Raw genomic sequence first — 17,308 nt, 5'->3', positions numbered from 1 at the left:
TTGTAAGCAGCTTTTCTCCTCTGATGGCTGTTTGTGCCAGAGCAAGTCCCCAAGTGGCTGGAAGCTGCAGATTTTATTTTATCCTGTCATACCCCTCAGATTTCAGCTGTCAGGGAGGATAATGGAAGGGTAAGAGGAATTGGGACATTATCTGCCTTGCCATGGCCAGCAAGAGAGCCCGTGCCACATGGAGACAAGGGGTTGTGCTGGAGGCACAGGTGACCCAGAGGAGCTGCCACATTCGAGCTGGCTAGAAGGTGGTAATGAAGTCTTTAAATGAACAAAGGGGTATTTTTATTTCTTGGATTCACCAGGAGGTGCCTGGAGCAGCAATGTGAGTGACCACCAGCTCTCATTTGGCACTGCCACTGGCCTCTCTGACAGCTCTGGTGGCTCTCCAGCAACCTCCTTGTTGTGGCACATGCAGCTCATCAGTCTCACAGCTTGTGCCAGCAGTGTGTGGCAGCTGTAACTGCAGTCAGGAAGACCTGAGCACCAAGAGCTGCTCTTCTGCCTCCTAGGCCTTGTCCCAGTGCAAGGGGATGTCCAGTCACTGCTGGTGCCACTGCTCCTGGCTTTGGCTGCACAAGGGAGATGCCAGGACTGGTCCCTTCCTAAGGACTGCAGTGGTGGGAAGGGGGAGTGAGCACAAGCCAGACTGCTGTGCTTATTCAGTGAGGGAACTCATAGTCCCTAGTGCTGTCATCACACTAAATTGAATAAAAAGAAATAAAATAGTCATGACCATGTAATTTTATTTTTTTTCTATCTAGTAATTCACAAGCTTCACTGAGAAAGGTCCTCATGAGAGGTTACAAAAGCTGAACTGCTTCTATTTTCTGGCTGAGATTATCAGTAATTTCATATCTGTACTGAGGTTTGTAGGTGCAGAGGAGGAGCTTTTGTGCAAACTTCCATTGTCTGTATCCCACAGATGTGTTTATCAGTTGTTAAGTTGCCAGTGCAGCAGATTTCTGAAGGGAAATGTGTACAGGCAGAAGGAGGGGAAACAAGGAAAAAAAGATGTGCTCGTTGCAGTTGGAGAAAAGGAAATTAACGCACATTTGGAGTGTGCAAATCATTACAACCTTGCCAAAAAATTAGGGATCAAAGGACTATGCAAAATTTTGTTCACTGATCTATTTCTGAGATTCATCAAAATAATGCCAGCAAAGCAATTTCGTCTTCTCATCCTCAATCTGTTACAGAAACTGTACATAGTCCTAGAAATGTTCCTGTTTCTCACTTTCTTTTTAAATAGATCAGTAAGATTATCATTGTTGCCTTCAGTTTCCTTTCAGCAGCTCCATATTATGCATCATCTGAAGAAAGTGTTGGGTTATACAGCTGTGCACTGATCAGAAGGGTTAATAGATCATTTCTGGTTACATGTTAAGGATAGAAGCAATGCTCAGTGAAGAAAAGGAATAGAATTTGGTTTAAAATCAAAGCTTTTTAATGGTCTCAATTCTGCCATGCAAAAGAGAGGTTTTTTAGATGCATCTCCACCACACTGTGCTTGTATTTTGGTCCTGATGAGGAGATATACACTCCTGATATTTAGTTGATATAATTAGTTATAATAGCTGTCTGATCTTGGTTCCCTCTGCATGGAGAGATGTATTAGCACCTCATTGATGCTATCTTATCCCAAGGTAGGTGCCAGGAGTTGCCTGTTGAAGACAAATCAAATACCTGTAATACTCTAATAGTAAGTACAAAAGGAGCCTGAACAGTCTGGACCAGTTGATATTTTGGTGTCTAACCCCAGGTGCTCCTTTGGTGGCCCCACTCTGTTCTCTTTCATTACTGATGTCCAGTTGGGCACTCAGCAGTGAGAGATTCTCTTTACCATTTATCCCTTTTGGAGGGAGCTTGGGTCATAGCCAGTGCATGGCAGGATTGCATTAAGGGAGGCAAAGTTCTTTTCCTTCTAATTAGGCAGATTGCTATTCTGGTATACACAGTAACATCTGGAAAACCTGGGACTGAGACAGAGCACAGGGGAGAAAAGGTGAAGTGTATATTGTCACACTCTGATGAAAACTATAGGCTGAGAGAGAGAGCCCAGTGAGTTTACAAGCTAGAATGTAAGTATTCATGTACAACTGAACATGTTCTTAACAGCTCCAGAAATAGAGATTCATTCCCAGGTATAAACCAGACATAATATTTCAGTAGAATGCCTCTGGGTTCCTGTCATTGGCTGAAGCTGGGGTATGACAGCTCCTTTATAGAGAGAGATACAGGGATTCTGCTGCTTTCCAGATGCACTTCCCATTGCTGTGATGGATATCACCTGAACTGTGTGGTTTATTACAGGGGCTCTGCAAAATAGTTCTGCTTCTGAAGATAAAAAGATTCACAAGTGCAATGTGGGGGGGGGAAGTTTATTTTAATTTATTTCTATATATTTATTGTACTTGTATTTTATCAAAGCCATACCTTTCCAATAGGTGACTGAAACAGCAAAAGCAGAATGTTTTTTTTAAAGAAGCTACCTAAAAGTACTTATGGATAATTTCTTTCAAGATTTTGATTCCCACACACCTTGATGACTTTGAACTGCATGTTGTTTGAGTACCTGGAAGTTTAATTTGAGCAGGGTTCTGGTTCAGCTGTCCATTAGTCTTAGAGGGGAGAGTGCTCCACTCAGCTCTCTGTCTGACAAACGCCTCATTTGTATGTTAATGCTGAGTTGTGATTTTCAGAGAAGTCATTCAATGTGTTGCAAAGGGCCTTACTGGCAGATTGCAGCTATATTGATGCTCAACTCACTAAATATTTACCCTACACATCCCACTTAATATGTCCAAAACCAGGCACACTGTGAAATCCTGAAACCTGATTCTGTGCTTGTGAAAGTCAGGAAGCTCCGAATGTCAGCACTGTGCGAGTCTACCAGTGCCTGCCAGCGCACCTCCAGCCCTCCCAGCACACCTCCAGTGCACCCCAGCACACCTCCAGCCCTCCCAGCACACCTCCATCCCCCTCCAGCACACCTCCAGCCCTCCCCAGCACACCTCCAGCACACCTCATACCTCCAGTCCTTCCCAGCACACCTCGCACTTCCAGTCCCTCCCAGCGCACCTCCAGCCCCCCCAGCACACCTCCATCACACGCTGCACTCTCCCTGCTCTGCCTTCTCTTACCTCAGCACCAACCTGTCCTACCTGCAGTTGTCACAGCCCTGCTGCTCCTTCTTCAGGGCTGCCCCTGGCATCCTATGGCACATCTGGGGAAACACTGCAGTGTTTCCATTGGGGATGCAATTTTGTCATGGGGGAAAAGGGTTTTGGGTTAGGAGAGTCGAGGCAATGCTTTTCTGTCCTTGTCCTTCCCCTATCTCAAACATTGCTAATGTGCTAAAGCTGGCAGAGTGCTGAGGGGTGGGTTGGAGAGCTCAGTGTTCTGTTTTTATTCCCAAGCCTGTTCTCCTAACGAGTTCCAGTGCAGCAACAAGTCCTGCATCTCCATCATCTTCGTGTGCGACGGCGACAATGACTGCGGGGACGGCAGCGATGAAAGGAAATGCTCCCCTCTGACCTGCAACCCCAACGAGTTCCAGTGCAACAACAGTGTCTGCATCCCAGAGCCCTGGGTGTGTGACAACCAACCCGACTGTGAGGATCAGTCGGACGAGTCCGTGGAGAAGTGTGGCTACGATGCCAAAGCCCTCAACACCTGCGCGGCTCATGAGTTCCAGTGCAGCAATGGTGAATGCATCCACCTCAACTGGAAGTGTGATGGGGATGAAGACTGCAAGGACAAATCTGATGAGCAGGATTGCCGTGAGTGTCTGCAGGGGTAGGGCAGGGCTGAGGGCTTTGCTTTGCTGGGGAGAGGGGCCAGAGTGCTGCTGCAGGCTGTGTTTTAAGGCAAGGCTTTGATGTCTGTGCAACAACTGTGTGCCTGACAAGGAGTGCTTGTGTCCCACATGGCAGTGCTGGGTGCTCAACCCAGCAGGGTCAGGTATATTCCAAACTTCTTTTATCCTTTTTCATTGAGGATTCAGAGAGGAGGTGCAAGAGCTGTTGAGTGGTACTGTGCCTCAGAAGAAATCTGTTTCACTAGAAAGACAAGGAGTGAAAAATGGGAAATATGTTCAAAGCCCTCAGGCTGCTTGGTGGGGTCACAGCCTGGAGGTTAGAAGCCACAATCCTAAAGGGAATATATGATCAGCAGAAAAAAAAATAAATTATTTTCTGCCTCTGAAGTTAGAGAATAATGAATGAAGCAGTCAAAAGCAGCACCTCTGAAGAAACCAGTTTGAAATGCACTTTGAGCTTGGCTTGATAAAGGCACAGAGCTAATAAATAATGGATTTCTTTTCAGCTGGCTTTATGCATTTAACATGGTGTTGCTGGTGTGCATGGTATTTTGAATGTGTTACCCATTTTTAGCCACTAAACTGTTCAATCTGGTCACTTAATCTGAGGAGGGAGAGAGAGAATAAAACGAACAATATGTTTTGCTGAAATATTCATAATCACAAGATTGAAATAAAATAAAATATTTACATAGCTGTATATGTTTAGCAGCTCTGACACTGGGCCACCTCTAGGGAGGAAGGCATCAACCAGCTGCAGAAACCAGACATTTTTGCAAAGCTACCTAAGAAAATTTACCCCTTTGGCCAGCACCATCTTTTCACACTTAGTCCAGGCTGGTGAGCTCAGAGCAGTTGCGTGGTGGATCCCTTCAAAGAGGGGGGAATCAGACACTGCCAGGCAGAGAAGCAAATGTTAAATTCAGTGGCTTCTTTAGCAAGAGGAAGGAGGATGCAGTAAGACCTGCACACCACTCTTCACACTGCAGGAGAGCGGAGGGATGAGCCAAGGCAACCCTGGAGGTGCTGTGCCTTTAAAAGAACCAAGAACTCTTTTAAAGGAGAGGTGAGAGCTGAGTAGGAGAAGCCAAATGCATTTTGTTAGGAAGAGAGTAGCTTTGACTGCTGAGTACAAGCATGTTATCTCTGTGAACTTTCTTCTGAGTAGGGATGGATTAGGTAGGATGTCATTTCCTTTATTTCTGACAAGGTGATACAGGAGCTGACAGATCTCTTGGGTAACAGGTACTCCTGCAGTACTTCGTGTTCTTAAGAGACAAAGGAACAGTGGAATCAGAAGACATAGTTGGCTCCTGTCATCCATTTCAGTGTGAAGTGACTGTAAGAAAGCCAGGCTGGAGCATACCTGATGGAGATGTGCACTGCTGGCTGGGACAGCCTGTGTTGCTTGGTGCCTTGTTCTCATTCTGAGACCTCCTGCAGACAATCCTGTAGTTGTACCCCCTCCAAATCAGGAGACAGTGTCTTGGCCTAGGTTACAAGCACAGGTGAAGAACTGATCTCTGCCTCATAGATTGCTTTCCCTGCAGTGGGGGCCAAGTTTAGACAACTCAGGGGAAGGAAAGGTGAGCTCTCTTCTATTTCCAAGTAGTGACATAGTGCAGCAGCTTCCATGTGATGCTTTCTAATTAAATGTCTGTAAAATTGCAGACCTTGTTCAACTCAATAGGAGGGGTTTTTAAGTCTTTTGCAGGCCCCATTTGCTTTGGCACTTCTGAGTGAGAGGAATGGGACTGTGCCTGTGGATCTTGTTGAGGCAGAGGGAACACTCTGTTCCCCAGCACCTTTCCTGGATCTGACAGACACAGCAAGATCCAGCTGAGCTCAGACTGCTGAAATGTGAGGCCCAAAAGGAACATGGCCCTGGCACAATCCCTCAGCTGCAGTACAGCTTCACCAAGTAGTACCTCCAGACAGACCCTGGGCAGCCTCCCTGGGTCAGAAGACACAGCTGGACACCCCTGCAGCACAGCACAGTGCTGACAACCAGTGGAGAAAGGAGGGAATGTGGCAGATGTGACCCGAGACATTTTTATCTCTGACTAGCAGAGATTTAGCACCCGAGGTTTTTTTTTCCAGTAATTCTCAGTACAGCTCAATGTGCAGCTTATCTGCCCAGGAGAAACAAACATGTGAGCTGCTTTTGCTGCTCTCTCTTGTGGGACAGGAAACAGTAGGATTCAAAGCCTCATGTTTTTTACTTAGTGCAGTGCTCCTCTGTGTAGAGTACCCTTTACACCGTAGTGCAAACCAAGAGTTTACACCATGGGGAGGGGAATCTCTAAAGCAGAAGCCAGGAGAGGACTTGTGGGACCAAGTGCTGATGTAGCTGATGGGTCAGCTGGGTCAGGGTCAAAACTAATGCTGAATCCCCATTCCAAATGCTGCTGTTGCTTAGGTGCAGGAGGGAAGTGACATTTGAGAGCTATGGAAGCTCAGCAACACTGTTCATCTGTTGGACTGAAGAATTTAAGGATTTTCCTGTAATATTTTTTGCTCTCCATAAATGTTCTTTTTGAGATCAGTGTCACATGGTCTGCAGGGAGTTACAGGTATATGACACTGCTCCATCCCTTAGCAGCAGGGACAGCACAAGTACCACTGGGTTTGACTGGATTAAAACTGCAGATAGCAGCACTACATCTTCTCTTGCAAATGGGAATCATGTGGGGGTTGCATTGTATTAACTAGAGGGATGGGAGCTAATACTTTAAAAAATGTCATGAGGCCATTGCCAGTCATTTGTTATAACCATTTTGGGGTGATAAACAGAGTAGAAATGAAGGGTGACAACTGGTGAATGGGTTTTGGCAGAGAGACAGCAAATAAATAGGAGGGAATGAGTCATTTCAGGAAAGCTGCATGAGAACACTGAGTGGTTGGGTTTTTCCCTAGCATATATATTCACATATGTACAAAATCAACATTAGATTAGGTTTATTAGTCCCCAAATATGTAGTGCTTGTAATTTAAAATTTCTTTTGCAGCTCACATTAGGACATCCAGAAGGGAGAACAAGTAACACCTACAACTGACAGCTTGGACAGCAGATCCCTTGAGACCTGACTTTACACTTTTGTGCCTCTGTCACCCCATCTTTAAAACAAGATTGATGTATTTTGCAAATGCTGGAGTTTTCTTCAGATTAAGTTCATGTAGGGGGGGCAGGGGCAGCAAGAGAGAGGACAGAAGATAGAAGAAACACAGTCTTAGACCTGGAATCCAGGATCTATCTGCTGTATTTGAGCAATGCACCTTTGTGCCCAGTATTTGCAAATGGGAAGTGTGTCTATTACTGTGTCTGTTAATTTAGTAGGGTTTTTGTAAATTGTTTCCTATTGTATTTGCAGAGCAGAGGACATGTCTATAAAACTCCTGAGCTTCCATTGATTTAAACTCTTCGAAACAACACTAGAAAACTTCTAGCAGTTTTCTAGAATCCTTGTGCAAATAAACAGCACTGCTCTTCCCTCTTCTTGGGATATTTCACCACTTTGGGAGTGACCCAGATGGCAACCTGATGTCAACTCTGCTGGTGGTGCTAAGATGGGATGAATCTGTGTCCCAGCTTCAGGATGACAAAGTTCCTGGCCCTCCCCCTCAAATGTACACCCTCCAGGCTGAGTATAAGCACAGCATTCTCTCTCCTACTCAAAAAATGCACCAGAAAATAGAAATGCTGTGTATGCGTTTCAATATCATTGTGATCAGGAAGACTTGTTACTGTATCTGCACTTTTTAAATGCCTGTTAAGAGGCTAAGGGGCCATTGCTCAAATGTCTGAGCTTCACAGCTCAGCTGGAGTGAGAAATGAGCCAGGAAACCAAGCCTGGTCTCCAAACCTCTTCTCTTGAAGCAAAAGCTTTGTGCAGTGATGTTGTAGGGTCCCACCTCAGTGTTTTGCACTCCCTGTAGCAAGTGAGCTTAGAGCTGTGCTGTCGTTTTTCTCAGTCTTGTAGTGCTTGTTTGACATTATCTTTGCAGCTCCTGCAAAATTCTCCTTCATTTTAATTTTCTTTAGGATTAGAAACCTTTCCAATCTTAGCATCTAGCTATAACTGCTTTTTAGGAGAGCTTTGAAATTACAATTGAGGATAATTAGTATGTTTTCTAACGGCTGCCTTCCAAATCTGTAGCAGTTGTCATGCAGATTTACGAGGTAAACTGGAGACCTTTTCCTGCTCTGGGAAAGGCAAGGCACCTGTTGGTTTTAATTACATGTTATAGCTCTGCAGGGAGTTAATACTTACAGTCAGAAATGTAGGACCATCCTTTCACTGTGTACAGAAAAGATGAAGTAAACTTCTTCACGTTGTGGGTAAGAGAAGCCGTGATTGTGACAGGGAAGTTTCTGATCAGACAGTAGGAAAAGCTTTGCAGTGGGCAATGGAAGTGGAAAGGATTGCTGGGACAGAAGGTGGTCCCTCCATCCACCATCCTTCTGCAGGCAGGTGGTTGCATGTGGTAGGAACAGTTCATGCAGAAGTTCCTCTGCCTCCCTGCAGGAGCTCTCAGTACGACTTCCAGATTTGTGGTCTGTGATTCTCCCAGACTGCAGCTTTGTTTCTTTCTCTCCTTCATTTTTCTCCATTTAGAGTAACAGTTTCCACATGCTTCGTTGGGAGCTGTTGTCCCAGATGTCCCACTGAGGTTTCCCATTTCTGTGCCTGGGTTTATTAGCTGAAATGTGGCAACACAGCTGGTCCCATAACTATGCTTATTGCTTGTGATATTTTTCTTCCTTTGCAGCTTTTTATGAATATAGTGCATATGGCTTTCCTCTCCGAGGAGCAGTGCTATTTCCAAGATTCCCTCCTGTGAATACTGTGTATTTCTAAAGTCATGATTTCTCCCTTCCCCCCCTCAGCCCTTCAGTTGTGGCTTTTCCTGTCTCATGTGCCCTTTGCCAGCTGAAGCTGCAGTAGAGCAAAGTGTAGTCTTGTGAATCTGGATCCTTCACCTGAGGGATGCAATCACCAGTAATGCTGAGCCTATGTGCAGCTAATACTTCATGGTATCAGTGCAAGCTCACTTCATGTCTGTGGCTCTTCCTGGGTTATCTGAAAGTAGTAATTTTTGTATTAGAAACAGTTTGTCAAATTGTCAAGGAGGGTCTGCCACATAGCTCTCACCTCCCATGTAGTAACATCAGTGCTGACCTCCTCTAGCTATTCAGAGGCAGTGATTTTCTGTCATATGATACCAGGATGCAATCAGCAAGATGGAAAGGCTAGAATCAAGAGCTCTCCAGGGTGCACTGCCTTAATAGGATTTTAAGAAAACATCTGTAAGATGGACCCCTCAGAAGTGAGCTGCATAACATGTGCCAGGATTGAAGAGCCTGGTTTTGCTGGTGAGCTACAGGCTGCAGCCCTTTGCTGGCCTGTGTCCTTTGTCAGTGCAAAGCTGGTCTCTTGCTAGGGAGGTCTCTCTCAGTATAACTGTGGGGAGGGAAACATCACTGCTTTTAGTGTGGTCAGTGCAGCTCTCTGTTTTATTCTCCTCCCAGCTTTGCTGTCCCTCACATCTGTTTTGAGTCTGTCATAATCTGACCTGGGCAAGTGAGCCTCAAGCTTGTTGAAGCCTTGCCTGACACTGTGGAGAAGTTTTTGGCCTGTAACCCAAAGAAACACCAAGCCACAGTGCAGTGGAGCTCTTCTGCCTTCCAGTGTTCTGTTAGCCCCTGGGAATTTGGTAGCCCAAATGATACATCTGTGGTGCTGGCTTCCTCTCTAGTGTGACCACACTGGCTTTGGCAGAGAGAGTCAATACATGGCTTTTGCCTGAATGTGTTTTGAAATAATCTTAAGTACAATTTTTCTGAAGAAAGGAGAGCTGAGGAGCCGTTGCCTTTGCCTACCCAGAACCCCTCTGCACTCCTAGCTGGAAAGCAACTTGGCTTCTCAAAGACTGAAGACTCCAAAGGAGCTCCCCTGTTGATAGCTGTGCTGCCTGCTTGCTTCCTTGGGTCTCACCCGAGGAGCTTCACTGCCTGCAGTGATTCTGTTTTGATGAGATCTGCTCACAGGGGCTTTGGGGCTCTTTTCCCAAGTACTTTTCCAAGGTACTTTTCCAAGTACCTAGAAGGTGCTCTGGGATTGCAGAGGGGGATAGGAGGACAGTGGCTGAGGCAGCTGCTCTGGTGCTTTAGTGGAAGGAGCTGATGCTCTGTGACATTTGAGGGCAGAAGGGGCAAAACTCCAGTAGTGTCAGAGGTAAATGGCTGAAAGGTACCAAACACAAGATCCTGTGTGGCTAATGCTTGAATGTGTTGTCTTAAAGCTCTGGTGACCTGCCAGCCAGATGAGTTCCAGTGTGGTGATGGGACCTGCATCCATGGAGCAAAGCAGTGTGACAAGGTGCACGACTGTCCTGACAACAGCGACGAGGCAGGCTGTGTTCAAGGTAGGTGCAGGCAGCTCTGCACTCCTCGTGCTCCCTGGTGAAAGCCCACGAGAGCTGTGTGGGCATTGGAAAGGGAAGGAGGCCAGTGCTGCTCCTCTGGGCCGTGGCAGGCTGCTTCTTGTAGAGAGTTTTAAGCTGTTCTGGCAGCGGGGTTGCTCGGGAGAGGTGATTGTACTTGACCAGGCAGACTGCATGACCTTAAATGTTCCTTGGTTGATACTCAGGTTCAATGTTCGTTTGCTTAATCTCATCCCATTTCTGCTAATGACTCCCTCTTGGAGCTTTATGTCAGGCTTTTTGTTGTTGTGAGCCTCATCTAACTTAGTTGCTTTCCTCTCTTGCCCGACACGACAGAGTCAGCATGTGAAAGTCCCAGCAAGTTTCAGTGTAAGAGTGGAGAGTGCATTGACGGAGGCAAAGTGTGCGATTCACATAGAGACTGCAGGGACTGGTCTGACGAGCCTCTGAAAGAATGTGGTACAGTACTTGCCTTCTACGTGTTGCTCCTGTTGTAACTGCTTTTCCTCTCCTCCATCTGGTGCTCACAGCTTTGAGCGTAACCACATGTAGCTGCTAATGCTATTTCTCACTCTGCTCCTCTTTCCTTGCCTTTATTCTCTCATCACCCTTCATATAAATATAATTAGTAGCCTAGTATGATCATCTGTAAGTTTGAACTATGCCCTCCTCAGTTCAGCTTTTCTTCTTGGAGGGATGTATGAACTGAGCACGGGACCAGGAATCAGGAATTCCCCTCTCCCCAAATACTGGTGGTGTCCTCAGCACAGACTGGTTTATTTAGCATCACTGCCTAAATTATCTTTGAATTGTAAGATGATAACAACATCATAAAAAATTAGCACTGGGGACATGCTTTGAACGTGAAAACACACAGAGTGGCAGCAATCTCTGGGAGATGACTTCAGCCATTTCTGGGTTTTACATGTTGCTGGTGCTTCCTTTAGAAGTGAGAGCAGGGTGCTCTCTGCAGCATCCTGCCAGCTCTGGGCTAATGACAATGCACAAGCCACAGGAGCCAGGGCTGCCTCGGGGCTGTCAGAGTCAGCAGAACAGGAGGCCCAGGTCAGAGAACTGTGGGGCTCTCCCAAGGGCAGCCCCTCTCTCACCTGTCCCGCTGGGCACAGTGGGTACCAGCCCCAATCTGATCCATTACTCAGACACACCATTTTTTTTCCCCAGTGCAGAAATGTCTCAGGCATCCCTTTCCATGACATCATGGAGCACCAGTAGGATGGAGCTCAGTGTCTGCCTCCTAAATATCTCACATCCAGGAAGAGCTGTCAGTCTCTCCTCTGTATCAGACAAGAAGTGTGTGTGCATGCCTAGTGAGGATGCTCTTCCCTCGTGCTTTCAGTGTGCCCTTGCTTTCTTCCACACTAATCCACATTTCCCTGTCTTTCCGAGTGGGTGTTGCAATTTGTCTGCCTGTGGAGGTCTCACAACAAAGCTGACAGCCCACCTTGTTTTAAGCTGACAGTTCACCTTGTTTTAGGAGTACATGGCACAGCTGGGCTTGGTGCTCACCCTCATCATGGTGCCACAGCTGGCAGTGAGGTGTCATTTTGAGTCAGGAAGCAGGGCAAAGTCTGTCCCCCAAGGGAAACATGGCTCCTTAGTGCAGAATGGTGTGGGTTGCTGTGAATGTAACACCCATGCACTACTCCAGGCAGAAGGTAGGAGGTGCTGGACATGCTCTCCATCTTGGTCTGTCTGTGTGTGTGTGTGCTAGATGTGGCAGTGCCCTCTGAGATTTCCTGAAGAAGCATGGAAGAAGACAGAACATCACTTGTCTTGTTTTAGGCACTGAATTATATTGCTGAAGTTTGGGTAATGGGCAGCAGCTGCCCAGAAGAAAGAGAAGAGGGAAATGTCTGCCTGGCTCCTCCTCAGCTCCTCTTGAGGAGTGTTGCAAGTGAACCAGTGCTTGATTTACAGTCTCTAAATCCATTCCACAAAGCACCTCTGAAACCATGGGAATCATCTGAGTGAGGGTTTGCTTGTTAGGCAAAGCAGCCTGTGTAGTATTTGGCAGGGAGCAGTTGAGCATCCTTATGACCCAATTTGCTAAAAGCCTATGCAAATGTAGGAATAGGTGAGACCCAGTAATAAACATCACTGTCTAGTGACAGTGCAGACACAATGTTACATGGATTGGTATCTCTGTGTGTCTTTGATAGGAAGGTGAAGACATTCCAGAGCTGAGATGGGGTTCTTTCTGGCCTGGTATTTTCCTAGATTTAATGACTTAATTGCCTTGTGGTTGTTTTAATTTTCTTTCAAGAGCACTAGTCGAATGTCTCTGCACTATTGCTCACCTTTAGTATGCAAGGAAGCAAGAAGATGAATTTAAAATTTGCCTTTGAATTGTATTATAAAGCAAATCAGTTTTACTTGTTCTGGTGAGCCCACTATCTCCAAAATCCCAGTTTCTGTTCAGCAGTCTTACTTGGGGAGAGGACTTGCTCTTCATCATGTGTAGGTGATTACAACAAGAAGAAATGTTTTCCTCTGTCAGGAAACCAGCTTTCCTCAACCTCTCATTCAGTTCTAGTTCCAAGGATGCATTTAGTCTGTTTTTCATTTCAGCACTTGAAAGGACAAGCAGAAAGGTGGCCTTGGATTAGACAGGGACCCAGGAGAGGACGGGGGCTCTTGGTTCATAATTTGCACACTTGGGCTGATGCAGGCTGCCAGCAGGAACTGCCATGTGGGAGGTGTTTGTAGGAGGACTGTGTATCAGATACTGCAGTATCTCTGACAGACTGTACTTTGGTGTTTTCTGGAATTTTCACACAGATCATTTCTTGGAGGTAGATGGGAAAATAGTACAGTGTTTCAAAATTGATGGCCCCTGGGAGATGAGACTTCCCCAAGCATGAATTATTAAAGCTCAGAGAGACTGTTCAGAAAAGTCAACATGAACCAGCGCACGGGGAAGGAGGAGTCTCCTGGAGAGAGCCCTTAGGTCCCTTGGAAGTTTCTCACATGTGGCAGAACATGCTCAAAGCAGCAGCTCTCTGATGGGAAGCAAGGCTGTATCACATATGCTGTATCCCCAGGGCTCCCTGTTCATTTAGCCACCAGCTTTCAGTACAGAGCCTCCTGCAGTGTTGGGTTGGAGTCATAAAGAGCAGTAAAGTGATACGGTGGTGGCTTCCTGTCTGTGAAGTCACTTATACATTTCATGAGGCTTCAGGCTACTAAAAGCTGATAGATATGGGGACATTTCTGAGGAACTCTCTTAATTTTATTCCATCATAAAACTAAAACTTTGTCATAGATAACCTGTATATCCCTTCCAGGTATCAATGAATGCTCTGTGAATAACGGGGGCTGCTCACACATTTGCAAGGACTTGAAGATCGGTTACGAATGCGAATGCCCGCCCGGATACAAGCTTCTGGATAAAAAAACATGTGGAGGTAATTGACATGCAAACAGCAGTCCCTTGTGTTTCACCATACAGAGATGTGATTATATTCACTTCAGCATTGCTCCATCACAGATGGTTTGATTTCAAGTTATTGATGGGTTTCAAACACTCCTTTCAGACATAGATGAATGTGAGAATCCAGACGCTTGTAGCCAGATCTGCATTAATTACAAAGGGGACTACAAATGTGAGTGCTACGAGGGATACGAGATGGACACCCTGTCCAAGAACTGCAAAGCTGTAGGTAAGACAATGCCACAGGCAGTTAAATTCTCCTTGCACAACTTCACAGCTCTGATAAGACAACGTGCTTGCAGGGCTGAAGCTGGAGGAACAGAAACAAAAGGAAACTAGCAAAGCAAGTAAGTAAAGTCATTTCATTTGAACTGCTGCAGTGCTACCAGATGCATCTCTAGGCAAGAACTCCTTACTGAGCATGCAGATCAGAATATTTTAACAGTGCACAGAGCAAGATTGCAGTCACTAGTTGGCTGATTGAAACTGAAGCTAGAAAAGAAAGTCTCTTGACAGGTGGTGTTAAAAGCAGTGCAGAAAAAACATTTAGTGATAGTAATATTAAAAGGAAGAAAACACCCCAGTTGAAGCAGAGGAGGTTAGCCACCTCTCCACCCTCCTAGCCTCTTACACAAATTCCAGGATGAACACCAGCAGTTTGCTTGACTCTATTGCAAAAATAAATGTTAATGTCAGAGGGTTATACAGTTGAATTGTGCAAGACTGAGCACCAGGGAATAGTGGGTCTCTTGGGGAAGGGAGAGGTACCTGCAATACAGAATTCCTTCTCTAGTGTTATCCTGCACGTCCATGTGGCCTCTTTCTTCCCAGTTTCTATATGGTTTACACAGTGTCCTGCTGTCCTCTGCAAGTCTGTTAGTCTCACACCTCCAGTGAGTTAGGATTGACCCATATCCTAGGATACTGATCTCCTTCTTGTGCTGGTTAGAAAATTATGTTGTTCCCAAGAGGCTGTGCTGGGAGCCCTGCAGCACAACATATTCAGAGCTATAGAACCTTGTCCCAGCTCTTCCCTTTCAGTACATGTTTCTCAATCCCCTTTTTCCCAGTGGAAAGCTGCTCCTCACTGAGTTCCTCTGCTGGCCTCTGCTGGAGTCAAACCAGTCTAATCCATTAAAGCTGGTGCTGAGCCTCATCCTGTCCCTACCTTAAACAGAGAGGCACACAGAGAGCAAACTAAAACTTTAGCTGTTTGACTCAGTTTATTGCAGTGACACTTAACACAGAGAATCAAATGCTGGAATGGTCTCCCAGGGGAAGTGGTGGATTCCCCCGCTTTAGAAAGTTTTAAGTCTCAGCTCAACAGGGTGCTGGGACAGATCACATAAACAATAATATTAGAAAGGTTGGACCAGATGATCCTTGAGATCCCTTCTAACCTGACACTGTATGATTCTGTGTTCTCTACCTGCAGAAGGCAAGGATGTGCAGCTCTTGGTCTGAGCCCAGAGTGTTGTGTCTGCCTCCTGCAGTGGGAAACTGACCTCCATGGGGCACCCTCTGAATAACCCTGGAGGCAAAATAACTAATGGGCTTCAGTCTGTTGTCTGTCTTTTGGAAAATTCAGGTCAACTTCTGTGTCGTGAGAGGCTATGATCTGGGTTGGCTGAGATCACAACTGCAGTAGCAGTGTCACCAGCACCCAAGCTGAGGCTGTGGCCTCACAAAAGAAGTACATGAGTTGCCTGAGCCCAAGTGCTCAGGTGGGCTGTACGAGTTCTGCATGCATGGGACAGTCTTAAAATCTCTCCCTGGCAACAAGTCCTGGCTTTGCTGGATTCAACGTGGCTCTGTGGATTTCCACTCAATTCTGGTGTGGTTTAAAGTTTCCTGACAAATCAGATCTGCCAGTGACTGTCAGTCCTGTTGTTGGAGAGGTGAAAGTTGAATCCAGCCCTTGGGTCAGCTGCTGAAAAGCCAAATGTGTTTTATTTTCTGTGGCAGGCAAGAGCCCATACCTGATATTCACCAATCGCCACGAGGTCCGGAAGATAGACCTGGTGAAGAGGGACTACTCCCGCATCATTCCCATGCTGAAGAACGTCGTGGCACTGGATGTGGAGGTGTCAACAAACAGAATATATTGGTGTGATTTGTTCTACCGAAAAATCTACAGGTATGGGGCAAGAGGAGGATGTCTGGGTTTGGTTCTTGGTACCCCTGAAGGACAATCTGCAGAGAAGAATGCAGGGTACAGTGAACCTGAGGGATTTTCTTCTCTTACTGTATTCAAATGTTGAAGTTTTTTTAGGAACTGAGAAATGAGGGGCTTGTGCAGTTACCTGGTTTGATAATACAGGCAGGCTTCTTGTCAGTAATGGATCCTGATGCATTTGTGCAGTTGCACACAGATTCTTGTTTACTGACTCACAGTATTGCTGCGTGAGGCTGCTGCTGTGCTGAGTGCTTGCTGTGTGTGGAAACACAAAGGATTTGGCACTGGGAAGCACAAAGGAGGCGAGTGGTGGGAGCAGGGAGGCAGCAACACAGATCTTGGCTGCCCACTCTGGTCTCTGGCAGACTGGTTTTTAAATCACAGCACTTGACCACAGTGCACATTATTCTCATGCTGCCTCCTCCTTCAGCTGTTTTTATGGCATCCATCACAGCATCATGTTCTGGGGCTTGTGAGTGCCTAGTCAATAAATACATTTAATTTATGAGCTGAAAATCCCCTGTGTATATTCTGATTTTCATAGCTATTGCACCCTATTGCAGCTTCTACAGTGATTTGTTCTGGATTTTAGCTAATGATCAGGCAAAGGCTGATTGGTTTCAGTGCGTGGGAGCCAAGCTGGGGTTCCTGCAGGCTGTGGTAGCTCCTGTGCCCTTGGCAGGGGGATTTGCCCACACTGTGCTGAGTGTTAAGCATTTAAGTAGCCAGGGAGGTACCCTGAGCAGGCCTGTGGGGCTCTGAAAATGGGGAGATGGCTCAGAGAAGGCTGGGTGCTTCCAGTGTGTCTGACTGTAGGCACAGGCAGGGGCAGGAAAGGACTTCCTGCAGTTATTCGATATACACTGCTCCTTCTGCAGCTCTGACAGGGTCCCCTGGGCAGTGTTCATGCCCCGAACATGGCTTTACCAAATCTTTTTCTTTCTCTAAACAGCAGAATTTTCCTCTTTATTACTCCTCCTTGCATGAGCTTAATTGTAAGCCTCACCTTTTCTGCAGGGCAAAAAAGCTCTTGCTTTGCAATCATAACTTAAAAATTAATGTTTCCATTTAAGATGCTGCTACTGTCAGTAATACAAACAAAAAGCCACCACATTCCTTCAGCAAACAGGACTCCACCTCCAGGAGTCCTCTGAGGAAAAGCAGTCCGTAGCTGAGAGACTGTCACAAGGTGAAAACTATGGTACAGGAGGTAACTGCTGTCAAGAGATCACATCTTCCTTAGTGCTCACCTCACTTGCCTTTCCAGCTGCTCTTCTATTGAGGTGATGTCCCCTTTGGGACGTCAGAAGGTATTTTACAGTATTTAGTTACTGGGAGGTTTGAAATGTCACCTGTATTTCAGGCCTCCCATTCTGAAAGCCACAGGAACATCTCTCAGCTTCCCCAG

The 17,308-nt window shown here is 46.2% G+C and overlaps 1 protein-coding gene across 2 annotated transcripts in view; it reads left to right on the top strand.

The window, feature by feature from the left end:
- LRP8 (LDL receptor related protein 8) overlaps positions 1 to 17,308 on the top strand; it is a 171,690-nt gene that overhangs the window by 144,430 nt on the left and 9,952 nt on the right. Inside the window, exons 5-10 of one of the 2 annotated variants that reach the window (XM_030455482.1) lie at positions 3,429 to 3,791; positions 10,133 to 10,255; positions 10,610 to 10,732; positions 13,579 to 13,698; positions 13,828 to 13,953; positions 15,690 to 15,861. In XM_030455482.1, coding sequence (XP_030311342.1) covers positions 3,429 to 3,791; positions 10,133 to 10,255; positions 10,610 to 10,732; positions 13,579 to 13,698; positions 13,828 to 13,953; positions 15,690 to 15,861 — 1,027 coding nt within the window. The remainder of the gene's footprint in view (positions 1 to 3,428; positions 3,792 to 10,132; positions 10,256 to 10,609; positions 10,733 to 13,578; positions 13,699 to 13,827; positions 13,954 to 15,689; positions 15,862 to 17,308) is intronic. The other variant, XM_030455484.1, reaches the window with a different exon arrangement.

This window comes from Calypte anna, chromosome 8 (assembly GCF_003957555.1).
Source record: "Calypte anna isolate BGI_N300 chromosome 8, bCalAnn1_v1.p, whole genome shotgun sequence".
Taxonomy (NCBI): domain Eukaryota; kingdom Metazoa; phylum Chordata; class Aves; order Apodiformes; family Trochilidae; genus Calypte; species Calypte anna.
The sequence above is the reverse complement of the archived record's forward strand: the minus strand, read 5'-3'. Positions and strand labels throughout refer to the sequence as shown.